At 43.2% G+C, this 15,860-nt stretch overlaps 3 protein-coding genes across 12 annotated transcripts in view; 2 read left to right on the forward strand and 1 right to left on the reverse strand.

Moving 5' to 3' along the window:
• LOC105499884 (polyhomeotic homolog 1) overlaps positions 1 to 3,390 on the forward strand; it is a 27,929-nt gene extending 24,539 nt beyond the window's left edge. For all 5 annotated transcript variants that reach the window (XM_011772736.3, XM_011772737.3, XM_011772732.3 and 2 more), the window contains exon 15: positions 1,260 to 3,390. In XM_011772736.3, the coding sequence (XP_011771038.2) occupies positions 1,260 to 1,414 (155 nt within the window). In that variant the 3' untranslated portion in view covers positions 1,415 to 3,390. The remainder of the gene's footprint in view (positions 1 to 1,259) is intronic.
• LOC105499883 (mannose-6-phosphate receptor, cation dependent) lies at positions 2,310 to 12,075 on the reverse strand. 6 transcript variants are annotated; one of them, XM_011772730.2, is made up of 8 exons: positions 11,659 to 12,075; positions 8,889 to 8,997; positions 8,393 to 8,572; positions 7,595 to 7,761; positions 5,728 to 5,837; positions 5,332 to 5,462; positions 4,359 to 4,485; positions 2,310 to 3,886 (listed from the first exon to the last, which is right to left on the reverse strand). In XM_011772730.2, the coding sequence occupies exons 3-8, from the start codon at positions 8,569 to 8,571 to the stop codon at positions 3,764 to 3,766; spliced, it is 837 nt and encodes a 278-aa protein (XP_011771032.1). In that variant the 5' UTR covers position 8,572; positions 8,889 to 8,997; positions 11,659 to 12,075; the 3' UTR covers positions 2,310 to 3,763. The 6 variants fall into 6 exon arrangements, with proteins under 6 accessions (XP_011771032.1, XP_011771031.1, XP_011771028.1 ...); XM_011772729.2 differs by having other exon boundaries at positions 8,881 to 8,997; XM_011772726.2 differs by lacking the exon at positions 8,889 to 8,997.
• Positions 12,076 to 12,211: 136 nt separating this feature from the next.
• Positions 12,212 to 15,860, forward strand: part of LOC105499882 (killer cell lectin like receptor G1) — a 62,358-nt gene continuing 58,709 nt past the window's right edge. The window contains exon 1 of the mRNA XM_071072227.1: positions 12,212 to 12,323. The gene's annotated coding sequence lies outside the window, so the exon portion shown is untranslated. The remainder of the gene's footprint in view (positions 12,324 to 15,860) is intronic.

Below are 15,860 nucleotides of genomic sequence, written 5' to 3' on the forward strand. Positions count from 1 at the left end.
ACGATACCTACCATGGAGAAAATTTTTTTTTCAGTGGAGCAGGGTATTAGAAACTAAGTGGCTTATTGTTGCCCCACTCTTCAAAGAGGGCTTGTTTGCTAGTCTTTTTTGGTTTTTTTTTTTTTTTTTTTTTTTGAGACGGAGTCTAGCTCTGTTGCCCAGGCTGGAGTGCAGTGGCCGGATCTCAGCTCACTGCAAGCTCCGCCTCCCGGGTTTACGCCATTCTCCTGCCTCAGCCTCCCGAGTAGCTGGGACTACAGGCGCCCGCCACCTCGCCCGGCTAGTTTTTTTTGTATTTTTTAGTAGAGACGGGGTTTCACCGTGTTAGCCGGGATGGTCTCTCGATCTCCTGACCTCGTGATCCGCCCGTCTCGGCCTCCCAAAGTGCTGGGATTACAGGCCTGAGCCACCGCACCCGGCCTGTTTGTTTTTTAAACAGAGGCAGGGTTTCCCTATGTTGTCCAGGCTGGTCTTGGAGTCCTGGGCTCAAGAGATCCTTTTGCCTTGGCCTCCCAAAGTGCTGAGATTATAGGTGTGAGCCACCGCACTCAGCCTATATGCTATTCTTGACAAAGAGTTTTCTCCAGAAATGAAAATTACCCTACCCTTCTTGCTATTTGTCTCAATTCTGGGCCCTTAAACAAAAAGATCACAAAGAATCTTTTTGCCAGTATAAAAGAAAACATGCTTTTTTGTTCTCTCGCTTTCTCCCATCTCCACGCTATTTGAATGAAGTTATTTCTGTGGTTGAACAATTTAGTTGCTTTTCCTTTCTTGGTCTTGGACCTTGGCTTTGTTGTTGTTGTTGTTTTGAGACAGTCTTACTCTGCCGCCCAGGCTGGAGTGCTGTGGCATGTATTTTGGCACACTGCAACCTCTGCATCCTGGGCTCAAATGATCCTCCTGCTTCAGTTTCCCAAGTAGCTGAGACTATAGGCATGCACCACCATGCCCAGCTAACTTTTGTGTTTATAGAGTCAAGGTTTTGCCATGTTGCCCAGGATGGTCAACTCCTGGGCTCAAGGGATCTGCCTACCCTGGTCTCCCAAAATGCTGGGATTACAGGTGTGAGCCTCTGCCATTTTTAAAATAGCCAATTCTTTCTAATTTCATTTTCCTTTTAAAGCTTGCCATCTGACTTCGTATTACTGAATTTAGGACAAGTACTTTGGAATTAATCATTGCTAGACCTCAGTTTCATTTAGTTTCCCTCCTCCTATCATCCGGCACTACCTACGTGTTCTCACCATTTCTTCTAGGCTGCCAAGAGATTGCGGAGGAATTTCGCTCACAGGAGATTGATGGACAGGCCCTTTTATTACTTAAAGAAGAACATCTTATGAGTGCCATGAACATCAAGCTGGGCCCTGCCCTCAAGATCTGCGCCAAGATAAATGTCCTCAAGGAGACCTAAGGTGGCCCTGTTGCACAAACCAGCCTAAGGCAGACACTCCCCACTGTCCAGGTTATAACCTGGTACCAGCAGAGATTTTGCAGGGAAGAAAGAGCTGTTCCAATCATGTAACCTTCTGTAGGGGATTACTGAGACAGGGAAGAGAAGTCCAAGAATTGGTTGCTGGTGCTACATGGCGGCAGCTTTGACATTTTCTCTGGGTTCTACTTTATTTTGTAAAATCTTTACAATTCTCACCATTTCCACCTACCTTAATCCAATCTTTATAAAAGAGGCAGTCTAGAGAACTAGGACTGCTCAGCCTTATCCTGGAATGGAGCATTTAGCCCAGGTCTTAATCCTCCAAGAGGAGGAATACATAGTATGGTAAGGCAAGGAACTGGGTGGAATGTTAGGTTGCCTGCCCAATGGGAGAGGTAGGGTTTTTCTAGCTTGTGTGACACAAGTAGCAAAATCTGGTACGCCCTCTGCCAGTGTAGCTGTGGCTCAGAGTTTTCTCTCTGTTGTCACTTACTCCCTTGTGATTGAATCTTTTCTCCCGGCAGGATCCCCAGCCAGTGTAGACTTGATTGGCATCTTTCTTATGCTGCAGGGACTAAAAGTATTTGACTGGGGCATATGTGGCTGCTCATTCTTTCTGCATCCCACTGTTCCCCTCCAATTTGTTATTTTGTACCCTATTTTTCAGTTCCAACTCTGCTCTGTCCTATAGCTGTATAAAACCAGAGTGCGTGGGGCTAAGGTCAGGAGTATAAGTACCTGCCTTAGGCACTATTCCTTATACAACAAAAATATTAAATATTTTTTTCCTCAGTAAAAGGATGAAAATCGGTTTCAGTTGTCTTACTCTATTCCAGTCTTTGCCCACGTTCACACAAATGACTAGGCCAATATGTTTTGTTTGTTTTTTTAATCATTACGAGTTTTTGTACAAAAAGTGATGTTTTTTTTTCTTCATTTTAAAACACCAGGGTGTGGGGGGGAGGGATGCAAACAAATAACAAAAAAGATGCTTTTGTAACATTATTTTCCCTGTTTAGAAAGAAAAAATCACTCCAATAGTATTGAAAAGTCCAAAGATGAAATAGTTTCATTTTCTTTTCCTAAGGCTTAGAAAAGGCCCCCTGCCTATTGATTCCATTCCTCTTTTGTGTCCAGTGGAGCCATATTACTCTTCAGTGGCCCAGGGGTTCACTATTACAGAAAGATCAGTCCAGGTTTCTGGGCACATGGCCTAAACAGGAACATGGAAGCATCGGAGGATTAAAAACCTTTCCCCACAGAAATGTGGGCAAGAAGACACTTCCCTGAGCCAGCAGAAGGGACAGGTGCAGCAGCATTCCACACCCAGCGCAGAGGACAGCAGAGCCCTCGATGTCCCACTTCTGCTTCCATTCCCTTTCCAGAAGATTGAAAAAAAGGTCAAAACCACATGCCTGTGGAGAAAGTGCGACACGTTTAGAAATACTGGTATAGGGAACCAGGAGTAAGAAAAGCTTTACCAGCTTTTACTACAAATGGAAGAAAGACATCAGGATCCCACCACCGCAAGGTAAAGTGACTTCCCTTTTCTGGAACCCCTGTGGCACAGGAGTTCCAATTTTCCTTTCCAGTGGACTGGATTTCTGGATAGGCATTTTGGCTGTATGTGGACAGATAAGACCACAATCCATGGCCCAATCCCAGCTATACAGTTACCCCAATTTCCACAAATGATGTGATGGTACCGTATAATCCTGTAAAGGGAAATTTCACATTTTTCCTGTCCTAATCCCAGAGGTGGGAGAAGCAAGTCTAGAACATCTCCAGGCTCAGACTAAATGAGAGTACTTGGACGGCAACCAAGTAATCACTGCAAAGTAGTTCCAAGCAGCAAGAAATACCAGATTCTCATGGAGACTACTATAGGGTACAGAATAACAACATGAAAGCAATCAAACCTGTATAAATAATGTTTCTTGGCATTTTTTTTTTAATTAAAGAAATCCAGTGTCTCAAAAACTTGTGAAAATGTGTTTAAAAAACAAAGGGCCAGTGAGCCTGCCACACCATTTTGCCCATATGCCTGTTGTACCTTGTGATGTCAAGAGACAATGCAAAAGCCTGTTTTCACAGGCCCTATTAATATTAAGTCTGACTTACAACTGTACCTCTCTAGAGAAAAAACAGAAAATAAGGAACAAAGGGAAGGCAGTTTTACTAGTGAGAAGATGCAAATAAAAGCAAACTGGAAAGCAAGAGCAATAGTAAGGGTGAGATGAGAGACTGGAGGTGAGACTGCTTGAGAAATCTGGCTGTGTAGCTTTGGTTTGGGGGACTGAGGAAGAGGCTGGACATATAAAGTGCAATCTACATTGGTAATAAATGGTCATCCCTTTCTTCTGACTCCTCCCCCAGCTGGTCATCCCCCACACCACGATATGCTGCAGGCACATTTCGAGGTTTAGAACGGCAGACAAAGTCACAGCCATCCTGTAGGGGAGAAAAAAAATAATAATAATTTGGAGCATCCAACTTTAGGTTATGAGAAAAATGTACTTATGGTCTAGGAATGTGGCAAGAATTGGTTTTCTACAGGGATAATGAGAAAACCTAAAAGATGTGACAATCAGCCTAAATTCAATTTGGGACAACAGGAGAAAAAGTTTCTTAGGCCTCCCCTTCTTCCCACCCAGGCCCACTTAAAAGCTAAATCAGATTCAGAAGAGCCCACCTGGTCATCAACAGTGTTGCTCTTTCAGCAATTTCTTACCAAGGCAAGAAACGGATGCTATGCCACTTACTACTTTGTACTAGGGCAACCGTCTTGTTTACTGGGACTTTTGTGGTTTTAGCACTCCATGTCCTGTGTCCCAGGAACCCCCTCAGTGTGAGCAGACCAGGATGGTTGGTCACCCAGCCTTGTTTGCAGGCTACAAATTCAACCAGCTGCCCTGTTACTTACTGCTACCAGATTTCCAAGATCCTGCCAGAAGGCTAAGTGAGGAAACTGCTCCATTCCTTTGGCTCCCACCACCAGTCGCTGGTATAGGAACCCCCCAACAACATAAACAGCAACCAGTGACGCAAACCTGTAGAGAAAGAAGTCTATACTTAAGAACTGAGAACTAGTAAAACTCAGGATAACCTCTATATTTATTGTTAGCTGTTTTTCCTAAGATACATTCCCTGAAAAGGAAAAATGAGTAGTGACACTAAATGAAAAAGGGGGCTGGTAGCTCTTAGAAAACCAATTAGAGTGCTGTCAGTCCAAGAGAAACAAAGGCCCAAAGTGTGACAGGGTGTGATTCTATGGCCAAGAATAATCACCGTTAAGTATATGATTCCATTTCTCTAAAAGTTGATAATCGAATGAAATAATATAAAAATTGCCTAGTCCTCCAGCAGGGGAAAAAAGCACCTCCAAATGCAAATCTATACCGGCAACTAAACATTAAATCTCATTTAAAAAAAACTTGCATAGTCAGTTTTTTTTTTTTTTTTTTGAGATGCAGTTTTGCCCTTGTTGCCCAGGCTGGAGTACAACGGTGCGACCTCAGCTCACGGCAACCTCCACCTCGCAGGTTCAAGTGATTCTACTGCCTCAGCCTACCAAGTAGCTGGGATTATAGGCATGTGCCACTGTGCTGGCTAATTTTGTATTTTTAGTAGAGACAGGGTTTCACCATGTAGGTCAGGCTGGTCTCAAACTCCTGACCTTAGGTGATCCGCCTGCCTTGGCTTCCCAAAGTGCTGGGATTACAGGTGTGAGCCACTGTGACCTGGCAGAATTATTTTATAGCCAGAGGATTTAAAAAGTCATCCCCATCAATTACAGTATAATATACACATGTACAATTTGTGCTTATGTACCACCATATAGTTACTGATCTTAAAAACAAAAGGAAAGAAGGTCTGTTCTGATAAGGCATACTCACGTGACAAGTAAGATAGAACCCACACTGAGGTGGGAGATCTCTGGGGAACAGGCCAGGCTGCTATCCATCTCAAAGAGGTAGAAACAATCTTGGACTTTGCCCCGCTCCTCGGACACAGGGTTAAAATTGTCCTGATGATGAGACGGCATAACACATTTAGGTGGTAAAGTGTTTTGACTCCTATGCAACAAAATAAAAAACCCCCAAAATACCTGCTCCTTCCTAGTTCAGCAGCCTATTTTCCATGGAAGATGCGTGTCTGACACAGAGAGAAACTGAGCTGCTAGTGTTCTAATGTCCGTTCCAATGTATTGTGTCCCCTCTGGATATTCTCCCCCACCTCACGTCAGTCCTTTCAATCTCCTCCCCCGCCTTATACAACCCAGGGTGCCTCACCGCTAGGGTGTGTCGATTGCAGGAGATCATCACCACTGCACGACGCTGCTCCTTGCCACAGTGGTTGTCATATTCATCACCCCCTTTATAGATCAGCATGATCCAATTACCTGAGGAGGGACAAGGAAAATGGAGCTATGGCGTGGGGGAAAAGCAGAGGCAGATCTGGGTGGTATGGCAGAGTGGAATTGAGTAATTCATTGCAATTGGTTACAAGTAAACAAGCCTCATCAGTATGAACTCGGTACACCAGAAATGCCAAGCTAAACTTGTTTGCTTACAAAGACTTGTGTTCCCTTAAGACAGGAATCAGATATTCATTTAAGAATAATCTTAGGCCGAGACGGGCGGATCACGAGGTCAGGAGATCGAGACCATCTTGGCTAACACGGTGAAACCCCGTCTCTACTAAAAAATACAAAAAACTAGCCGGGCGAGGTGGCGGGCGACTGTAGTCCCAGCAACTGGGGTGGCTGAGGCAGGAGAATGGCGGGAACCCGGGAGGCAGAGCTTGCAGTAGCTGAGATCTGGCCACTGCACTCCAGCCTGGGTGGCAGAGCAAGACTCCATCTCAAAAAAAAAAAAAAAAAAAAGAATAATCTTAATTTTTAACATTAAAGGTAGGCAGCTGACAATGCAAAAGCAATTATGATCCATACCTTAACACTGATTCATTTTCTGAATATCTTCTAAAAGCAAAAAAAGAGGTTCCATACAATGGCTGAGCAGCAGGGGTAAGCCCATCTAAGATTTCAACTTAGCCCCAGATAAATTCAAAGCAGATATTTAAGATTGGAATGTATATCTCCTCTTTAGTATTTACTGTGTTCAGTTATTTTGCAAAATATCATTTGATTCAATAATTGTGAGGTGAATGCTCCTCGTTTTGCATATGAGAAAATAAAGTCAAAAGGTGATATGACTTTCCAGTCACAGGATTAGGAAATAGGAGGAGAACCTAGTCACATAACCCCTAGCCCCAAATCCTTTTGTTATTTTTTTATTGTATTATTTACCAGGAGTAAATAGCTACCCTGTATAACTTAGTTATTTATCTGTATGGGAGGGAATTGGACCATAGGTGCTTACATGGTCCTCTCCAGCAATGCGACTTTTAAGAAATACCACCACCATAGCACAAAAGTCAGTGGGTAAAGTTTTGCAGACTGAGTAGTTTGCAAAAAAAGTTTGAGCTCTTAAAATTTAACTGGTCAACTTTTGATTAATTTGATGAAAAGTGGTGGTGGTTGGCATTTTTAAGTCTAGTGTGAAACTCATTAAAAGTATTTGGGTGAATAAAAGAACTCTAGGCTATAGAATTCTGGCTAGAGTTGGCTGGGAGCGGTGGTTCATGCCTGTAATCCCAGCACCTTGGGAGGCCGAGGTGGGCAGATCAGGAGGTCAAGAGATCAAGACCATCGTGGCCAACATTGTGAAACCCCGTCTCTGCTAAATATACAAAAATTAGCTGGGCGTGATGGCACACACCTGTAGTCCCAGCTACTCGGGAGGCTGAGGCTGGAGAATTGCTTGAACCCAAGAGGCTGAGGTTGCAGATTGTGCCACTGCACTCCAGGCTGGGTGACAGAGAGAGACTCCATCTCAAAACAACAACAACAACAACAAATTCTGGCTAGTCTTCATTTTGCATAAGTTTTTCACTAATTGTAATGCACAATTGTCCTGAGCTGTGACTTACAGAGGAGCTGTGGAATTAGGCATCCTGTGGTATATTATAGTCTCAGGTGTGCCGAACCACACATATGATATACCGAAGAGACTGGAAAGGGCCACGACATACAGGATTGTCAGAGGGACTGGTTGGGATCAATTAGTTAATCAAGAGTAGGAAGGGGAGTGTTCTTACTTCCGTTGAAGATGTGAGTCTCGTTGAGTCTCCCTACCACTGTCTCCTTCCCATTACTTTTGTTGATTTGCACCAGGCCCGCCCCAGAAGTGTGGTTGCCAGCTTCCCGGCACACCCTGAAGATGTAGATGTATGTGTCTGAACCCTGGCCCACAGTGCTCTCAAAGCTGTCAAGAGAAGTGGGAAGAAAGAAGAGGAGAGTTACCAGCTATCAGCCTCAGGAATAAGAGCATCCTTTTCCTTTAATTAAAACAAAACAAACAACATGCTCGATTTACTTGAGGTCATGGCTGAGTGAATATTTGTTTAATTTTAAGATATTCATAACCTTGACAGACCATCCTTATTGCTGATGATGAATTATTAAAATACACCACCCAAGATAGCTCAGTATTCTAGTTATTTTTAGAATGCCTGTTAGTAACCATGTTCCAATGAATAAGGGCCCATGTTCATGGGATAGTCTCATTTCTTAGGGACCAACTTCAGATTTATATAACTGAAGATCCCTGACACTTACAATGACGTGTCAGCCTAAATATGTTTATCCGATATTTCTAAAGTCCTATTATACGTAGGTATCAAATAATGCTTAAATTTCTACAAGCTAGTCTCTTGGATCCAGTCTTGGAAGTAGCTACTTTTCTGTGAAAGATGAGAAAACTGCACACGGCAACTAAAAGCTGGGCTGAGAATTTGCTCTATATCATAAAAGAGAGCACGTTATCAAATAAAATCAGTAAGAAAAGACCTTAACATAAATATTTTCTCAAGCTCTTTAAGGTTCTTCTCATTTACCTTTTATTAAACAGTGGTTTCAGCCTCTTCACTAGAGCCAATTCTTTCTCTGACTCTTTACCCTTTTCTCCTACCAAGTCGCAAGTTTTTTCTTCTGCCTGCCAGGATTCTCTCACTGCCACGGCCAGAAGTAACAGCAGTAGCAGTCCAGTCCTCCAGCAGTTGTAGAAAGGGAACATCCTTTGGGAGAGAGTGTGTGTTGGGGAGGGCAGGTAGGATCAGGAGAGGGGGAAAGAAACAAAGCGTATGAATGTGTAATAAATGGATGGTATTTTGACTATCCAGAAAGTACACGATTCTCTGGCATATGCAACACATAGTACATTTTAATATCTGTAACAAGAGCACCTGCAGCAGAAAACTCATTTATATTTAACTTTTAGTCTAATGTATAGGTGAGTCTTTCAGAACAAACTACAAGGTTGAGAAGAGGGAAATGAAGAAAACTTAAAAGAGAATGATGACAGCTTGGACGGAGCCATCCTTGCCTCCTTGCCTCTTTACTGTTTGATGGCTTGATGAAGTCTTTTGAAACCTCTTCGGCCTCTACAGGTCACAAGTCTCGAGGGTTTCTAGACTTCCAGTAAGTACAGTTGTCTTTTATGCTACAAATCAATGACAACAAATTGGGAATCACCAAGCCATTTTACAATAGAGTAAATTCAATTCACCTGCTGCTTGTACTGCTCTAGGAATGAAAACACAAGCTCTCTTTCCCAAACTTACTAGGTTGGTGCAAAGGTGACTGTGGTTTTGGCAAAAAAAACCCCACCAAAACCTAACATTTTGTTTTCTCTAATCCATCCTCATATCCAGGACAGACTGATTTACCCTTGCAAAACACTTCACTCTGATATCTGTTAATGATCCCTCAGGCCATCGCTACTTGTTTATTCCAACAGTATCACGGGCAGTTTCCTGATTCAACTCTTCTAAACTTTTCTCACTTACAATAAAATGCTGCAAATCTGGGCTTTGGTATGAATATTCTTTAAAGTTCTCTAGTTCTTTTTCATGCTGGTCCACTTACTCCACCGCATTTTTGAAATATAAAACTTGAAACAAGCAGAATTTTCATGGGTACTAATGAGTTTGAAGATGGGAAAATGGAAGCTCCAACCTTGACCCTGAATGCACTTTCCCCATTTCCCTAAACAAAGTAACATCTGACCTTCTATTTCCCACACCCCACTAAAGCAACAAATTCCGGGAAATTGTCTACCTGACTTCCTGTACCCCAAACATCAATTCACTACTGTAATATTATGGTAGTTGCCATAGAATAATCATAGCTAGCCAAGAGGTCCAAGGCCCTTATAACACATTTAATGCACTGAAACCACACAACAGCAGGCAACAATAGACTACTGCCTTGGGCCAGGTGCTGTTCAAAGCACTTAACATATATTAAATAACTAATTAATCCTCACAACCTTATGAGTAAATACAATTATTGTTGCTATTTTACCAATAAGAAAACCGAGACACAGCTAGTGGAATTAGCCAGAGAGTCTGGCTCCAGAGTTCATGGTCTGTCATTACATGTATATTTCCACTATGTACATAATAATTTTTTGGAGATGAGAGTAGGCAACCAAAACTGTGGGTTCTTTTTTTTTTTTCCTCCTAAGAAGTGAAGGGGAAGTGATTCCTCACAGTTGACTGAATAGGTGGTGAAATAAAGAACTTAGACCTCCAACTCCCACCACCTTCCCTAAGTTAACCCACTGCTCAACACACAACTTGACCAGCTGACTCACTAAAAAGAAATTGGAGGCTCCTTTTTCTAGACTAACTTAGCCTGCCATTTTCCTTTACAGTCAGTCTCTCAGGACCTAATTAAAAACTGACAGTTGATGATATCTTTTCCTAAACTAGAACAAGGAATCTCACAAAATTAGGAAGGAATGAAAAGTTAAACACCTCAGCCATTAGCTGAGTTGAACTATCTTTTATTTGCTTATTATTAAAAAAGTTAGGGCAATAAATTGATACTGTATTCTTCTTTCCTGCTTAAGGCTTGGCTTTAAATTTAAGCTGCTTCTCTTTGATTCAGTGGCATAATTCGCTAAATGTTTTACCTAGATTATGTTCATTAATCTTCACAACCCAGAAAAATAGGTGTAATTTTTCATACTTTAAAACGAGAAAACTGACGCTTTACAGAATTAAATTACTTGCTGTACATTACACAGATATTTTATGTGTGTGAAGTTACTGGGGCAATTTAGACGATTCGTGGCATAAAGATAACTGCTGGAAAACTTACAAACATAGGAGTGCAACAATCAGGCAGAGAACGAAATAGAAGGGTTGGGTAGTCCCCTTTTAATATGCTACAATTAGATTCTCAAGGTACAAGAGTTTGTCTATATACTTCGGAAATAAGGAGCAGGATTTTATGATCTTGAAAAATCTCTTTCAATTTTCTTATTCTCTAACGACACATCTATTCCATTTGGCAATGCTAAAAATTATCCTTTATTAGGGTGGCCAATGACTAAGCCAGCAATTGGGAAGCAGCTTACACCACTGGGCCTCTGTAGCACTCACTTCCCCATCTGGTAAGACAGCCATGGCCATTTTTCCAGTGGAATTTCTACTGTCTTCCCGCTGGCTCCTTTCTGATGTAGCAGTCCTTATCCCTTTTTCTCCAGCAGCCTACATTTTTAGAAAAGCAGCCCCAATTGGCTGAAAGGCCTAATGCTTAGAGAACTCAAGAGAGAAGGAGCCTCAGAGAAGTAGCGGCTTTGTCCCAAGAGCGGAAGCTCCCCACGAGGAACACATGATAATCCGTCCATCAGCCATTCTTATCCATATCACAGTCGAATCCCCCTCAAACCTCTCCCAGGGTGCTAGAAATTCTCGCTCTGTCCAGTGTCCCGACTTTCCAAGTGCTTGGAGCCATACCTTCTCCAAATGATGCCACTTGACCTCCCACCGTGATGCAGGCCAAAATTCCTCCTACAAATAAATCCACGAACACCTCCAGCGGACTCCATACTTGGGGTTATCTTCCTTTCCCTGCTTTCCAAGTATCGTAAATCCCCTCTCTGGTTTTGGAAGTCCTTTCTCCCTCACACCTTTCGGAACTCCGTGACTCTCCGCCCCCACGCCTCCGCCTCTATTCTACTCTTAGGGCTCCTCAGCCAGATCTTTGGCTAGAACCATGGTCAAGGGAGCCATTGCGATCCCGGCTCCTGTCATAGACGCTTAAGTGTGAGCGCACCCCAGCCCGCCTCCTCCTCCACGCCCCTCACACTCACGTGTCGCGGGGAACTGGAGCAGCCAAAGCTCAGAATCCCCCGTGAATACCCGTCTGGGGATGGGAGACGGGGCCAGCTAAGGGCCGGCCGCAGACCCCGGTCCCAGAGCTAGTTTCAGAGGCCAGCGTTCCCCCTAGCGCCTGGATGTGCCCCACTCCGGGAACCGGAAACAGGAAGCGCCAAGAGGCCGCTGGGCAACCGCTCCTCCCACCAGACCCCGCAGCATGTGACCAAAGAACAATTTCGCCCCTTTCCCCTTCCCGGTCTCCCTGGGATTTTAGCTCCGCCCTCGTTCCATCAGCTCCAATCACTATCGAGGTTGTCTAGTTTCGCCTTTTCTGGTTGCCTTTCTTCCAATGGGGTCCCAAAGTCCAGCTTCCAGGGCCTCTCGGCTTGCGCGCCCCGGTCACGCGGGGTCACGCGCCGGACCGCTCCCGGGTAGGGTCCGAGTGAAGAGAGTGCGAGGGGCAGGTGGCGGAAGCGGAAGTTACGCAGGCAGCTCGCCCTCCGGCTCGGCGGGAGTTGTAGTTCTCACGCTAGGTCTCCTCCGAGCGCTTTCCTAGACCGTTCGCCGCCTGAGAGGGACGCTGTTCCGCCGCGTGCAAACTTCAAATCTAGACTCCACTGTCGACTCCTAGACGAGAGTAGTGCAGCGACGGGGCCATGTGCGTCCTGGCTTTCTTAACGACATCACTCCTATGTATTTCCTTTTCCCAGTTGAGTACCTTGGGGTGAATTATTATTGTTACTGTTACCTCTGTCGTTGCTTACTGCCTCGTGGTATTTTACTTGATAAGCATGCTCTGCAACCACCTCTGTTCGCCAGAGGTTACTTCTGCAAAGTAGGAAGAAACGAGCAACACGATGGTAATCTTTGTGCCTTTGCTAAGATCTTTAGCAGGTTCCTTGTGTCTTACTAGCCACTTGTTGAAGTCCTGCTCGTTCTTAAACTCTGTTCAAACGTTATTTCTCCTGTAACTTCCTGCATTCACTCTCTTCAGAATTAACCATTTCTTCCTGTGGACCCCCGCTTGTGGCTTGTAGCTGGCTTTAGCATGTTTTCATTCCGCTTCCACTCTTACGTTGCTTTTATGTGTGGCTCTACGCAGATGCCTGGATTTTTTATTCTTACCCCTCTCATTAGAACTACTACAGTGTTTTGAGTCTAATAATAATAAAAGAGAACGGATGCATATCTCGGTGGTGCACGGCACTTTTGTAAGTGCTTTAAGCGATAGTTAATTCACTTGGTCTTCACACCAACCTTATGAGGAAGTATGTTATCCCAAGTTTACAGATGAGTAAATTAAAGCAGATAGAAGCTAAGTAACACCGTGGGTCCCACAGCTATTAAGTTATCGAGCCAGTATTTAAATAGTCTCCATAATCAATGCTCTCAAGCACTACGCTGTACCTACTGTATGCCATTCTGCATTTCTTCGTTTGTTAGTAACACATTCAGTTCATGCTAGGTAGTAATTATATCTGGGTTGGATGTTGCCCCAATAAATAAAATTGAAATATTTTTTTCTTTCTGAAAATAAAAGTAATTTGTGATCAGATAACACAGAAAACAATAAAACAAAAACACATAAACTCACCAGGAGGGTGTGTATTTCCTTCATGAATATATGTTGTTTCCTTTTTTCAAAAATTTAATGTATCAGTCCCACACTGTGGCTCATGCCCGTAATCCCAGCACTTTGGGATTCCGAGGCAGGAGGATCACTTTAGGTCAGGAATTCAAGACTAGCCTAGGCAACATAGTGAGACCCCTTCTCTTAAAAAAAAAAAAAAATTAGCTGGATGTGATGGTGCACAGCTGTAGTCCCAGCTGCTTGGGAGCCTGAGGCTGGAAGATTGCTTGAGCCTGGGAGTTGGAGGCTGCAGTGAGCTTTGATCCTGCCACTACCCTCCAGCCTTGGTGAAAGAGTGAGAACCTATCTCAAAAATATATGTATGTATCAAATATTTTTCCATATCCTTAACTTCACAAATAAACTTTTTAATAGCATAATATTTAGTTCTATGCATTGCTACTTAACCAATGACATTAATGTTGAGCATATAAGTTATTTCTACAGACTCGCTTTTATCAAGTAACTCAACACAGCTTTACTGCGCAATTACTATGTGCCAAAACTACATAATATATAATATAGGTCTTGGGGATACAGCAGAGAAGAAAGACAAAAATCCCTGTTACAATCCATTCTAGAACTGATGTTCCTTTGTTGGTTAATTCAAGTTTTGATTTCAGAAATCTTGCCTCTTGGTGACTGCCTAGAGTAGCATTGGGCTGGAGGGGAGGAAGTGTTCATGTTAGAAATGGGGAATGGGCCAGAAATGCAGTTGAGTAGGTTGACTAACTTGTCTGCTGTCAGAGTGGAAGCAGGGGTAGTTTCCCTTTCCAACCACAGGCAAACAACCTGGGTCACTTCCTTGCTTCTCAGACCTCAGCGCCCTTTCTGGGTGCTTTCTGTGTTAGAATTCTCATCCCTGGGAACTGAGCTCAAGGTTCTTGCTGGGACAAAAATTGAAATGAGCAGGGTTTTTTTTTTTTTGTTGTTGTTGTTGTTTGCATTTCTGGCCTGCCTCCTTTCTAGCCTCATTATTAACCAGCACACTCCCCACAATAAACCTACACCCACACTGCCTTCTCCCACACAAGGTAAATTGTTCACTTTGTTTAGAAAGAAGTTTTAGGATTGTCGTCCTGAATCAAATGGGAAGGATGCCTCCTGTTCCGTATAATCATAGAGAGGAAGGTAACTATTGGTCCTAGAACCTCAGCTTCCCATGTAGCTGGGACCACAGGTGCAAGCCACCATGCCCAGCTAATTTTTGTATTTTTTGTAGAGACTGGGTCTCACATTTTTACCCAGGCTTGTCTTGAACTCCTAAACTCAAACAATCTGCCTTCCTCAGCCTCCCAAAGTGCTGGGATTACAGGTGTGAGCCACTGAGCCCGGCTCAGATGCTGTTCAAAATGATCATGTTTACCATATTTCAAGGACTAAATATAGTTTTTGGTAACTTTCAATTTTAATATAATTTATCATTTATAGAGAAGATGAAAGGATAGTACAAAGAACTCTGCTACACGCTTTACGTAAATTCATCTCTTTCCCCTCCATATACATTAGTTTATTTTGAACAAGTTGAGAGTAAACTTCCATTACCACTAAATATGTCAGTGTGTATTTCCTAGAAGCAAGGACACCCTCTTATCAAAATCAGGAACTACAGTATTAATACAATATTATCAAATCTATAGTCTGTATTCAATATTTTATCACGTGTTTAAATAGATGCTCTGTATAATTACTTCCCATTTCCCAACAATCACAGGAGCCAAGCCAGAGTCACACATTGTAATTAGTTGTCACTGATCTTACTTGACTTTGAAATTTTGATAGGTACTGGCTACTTGTTTTGTAGAATGTCTTTCATTTTGGTTTTGTCTGATATATCTGATGTAGGATTTTTCTCGGTCACTTTGCCAACCAAGGACCCCTCCATAGCTAGTGACACCACCCCCCACCCCCAGGCCTCACTTGACCCACTGCCTGTGTTACAGTTTGTACCTGCGTTCGGTGGTTCCTGAACTCTTGTCCCACATCCAAGAAGAATGAGGATATGCTGACAATTTGAAGGATGAGAAGGATGGAGAAGAATTTTATTGAGCAATGGAACAGCTCTCAGTGGAGAGGGGATGCTGTAGGTGGAGGTGGTCCCCCACCCCTGCAGTCAGGTGGTTTCTCACCCATTGTGGCTGGATCTGGGCTTTTATGGATTCAGAATGGGAAGTGTGTGCTGGTTTGTGAGTATGCAAAAAATAGTTAAAGTGAAGACACCACTCAAAGGTGGGCACAACAGTGTAGAAAACCAATTAGGAAAGGGTAGGTCTATGTAAAATGGGTGAAAGGTGGGGATCAATCAGAGAAAAACGTGCCAAATGGGAAGACAGGTTCTTAATCCGGTCCATGGATTTGACTTGTAGCTTGGCTTTCAGGCCTTAAACTGTCTTCAGCTTGGAGATGGGGTTTCACTGGGAATCTGCCTAGCCTTTTGTCTGCCTCCTGCCACTATCATTTCTTAATGATTATATTTAAGTGTGCATTTTTTTTGGATAGAAATGCAAGAGAAGTAATACGTTTTTATATCAATCAGGGTCCATTCAGAAACAGATATCATATTCG

This window comes from Macaca nemestrina, chromosome 10 (genome assembly GCF_043159975.1).
Source record: "Macaca nemestrina isolate mMacNem1 chromosome 10, mMacNem.hap1, whole genome shotgun sequence".
In the NCBI taxonomy this organism is placed as follows: Eukaryota; Metazoa; Chordata; class Mammalia; order Primates; family Cercopithecidae; genus Macaca; species Macaca nemestrina.

Coding starts and splice junctions, on each gene's coding strand:
- LOC105499883 (XM_011772725.3), bottom strand. CDS start 11,394: ATGGAGTCCGCTGGAGGTGTTCGTGGATTTATTTGTAGGAGGAATTTT. Junction 5,838..7,594: donor GACTCACATCTTCAACGGAA/GTAAGAACACTC, acceptor GTCCCTCCTCAG/GTAATTGGATCATGCTGATC. Junction 5,463..5,727: donor GCAATCGACACACCCTAGCG/GTGAGGCACCCT, acceptor TCTCATCATCAG/GACAATTTTAACCCTGTGTC.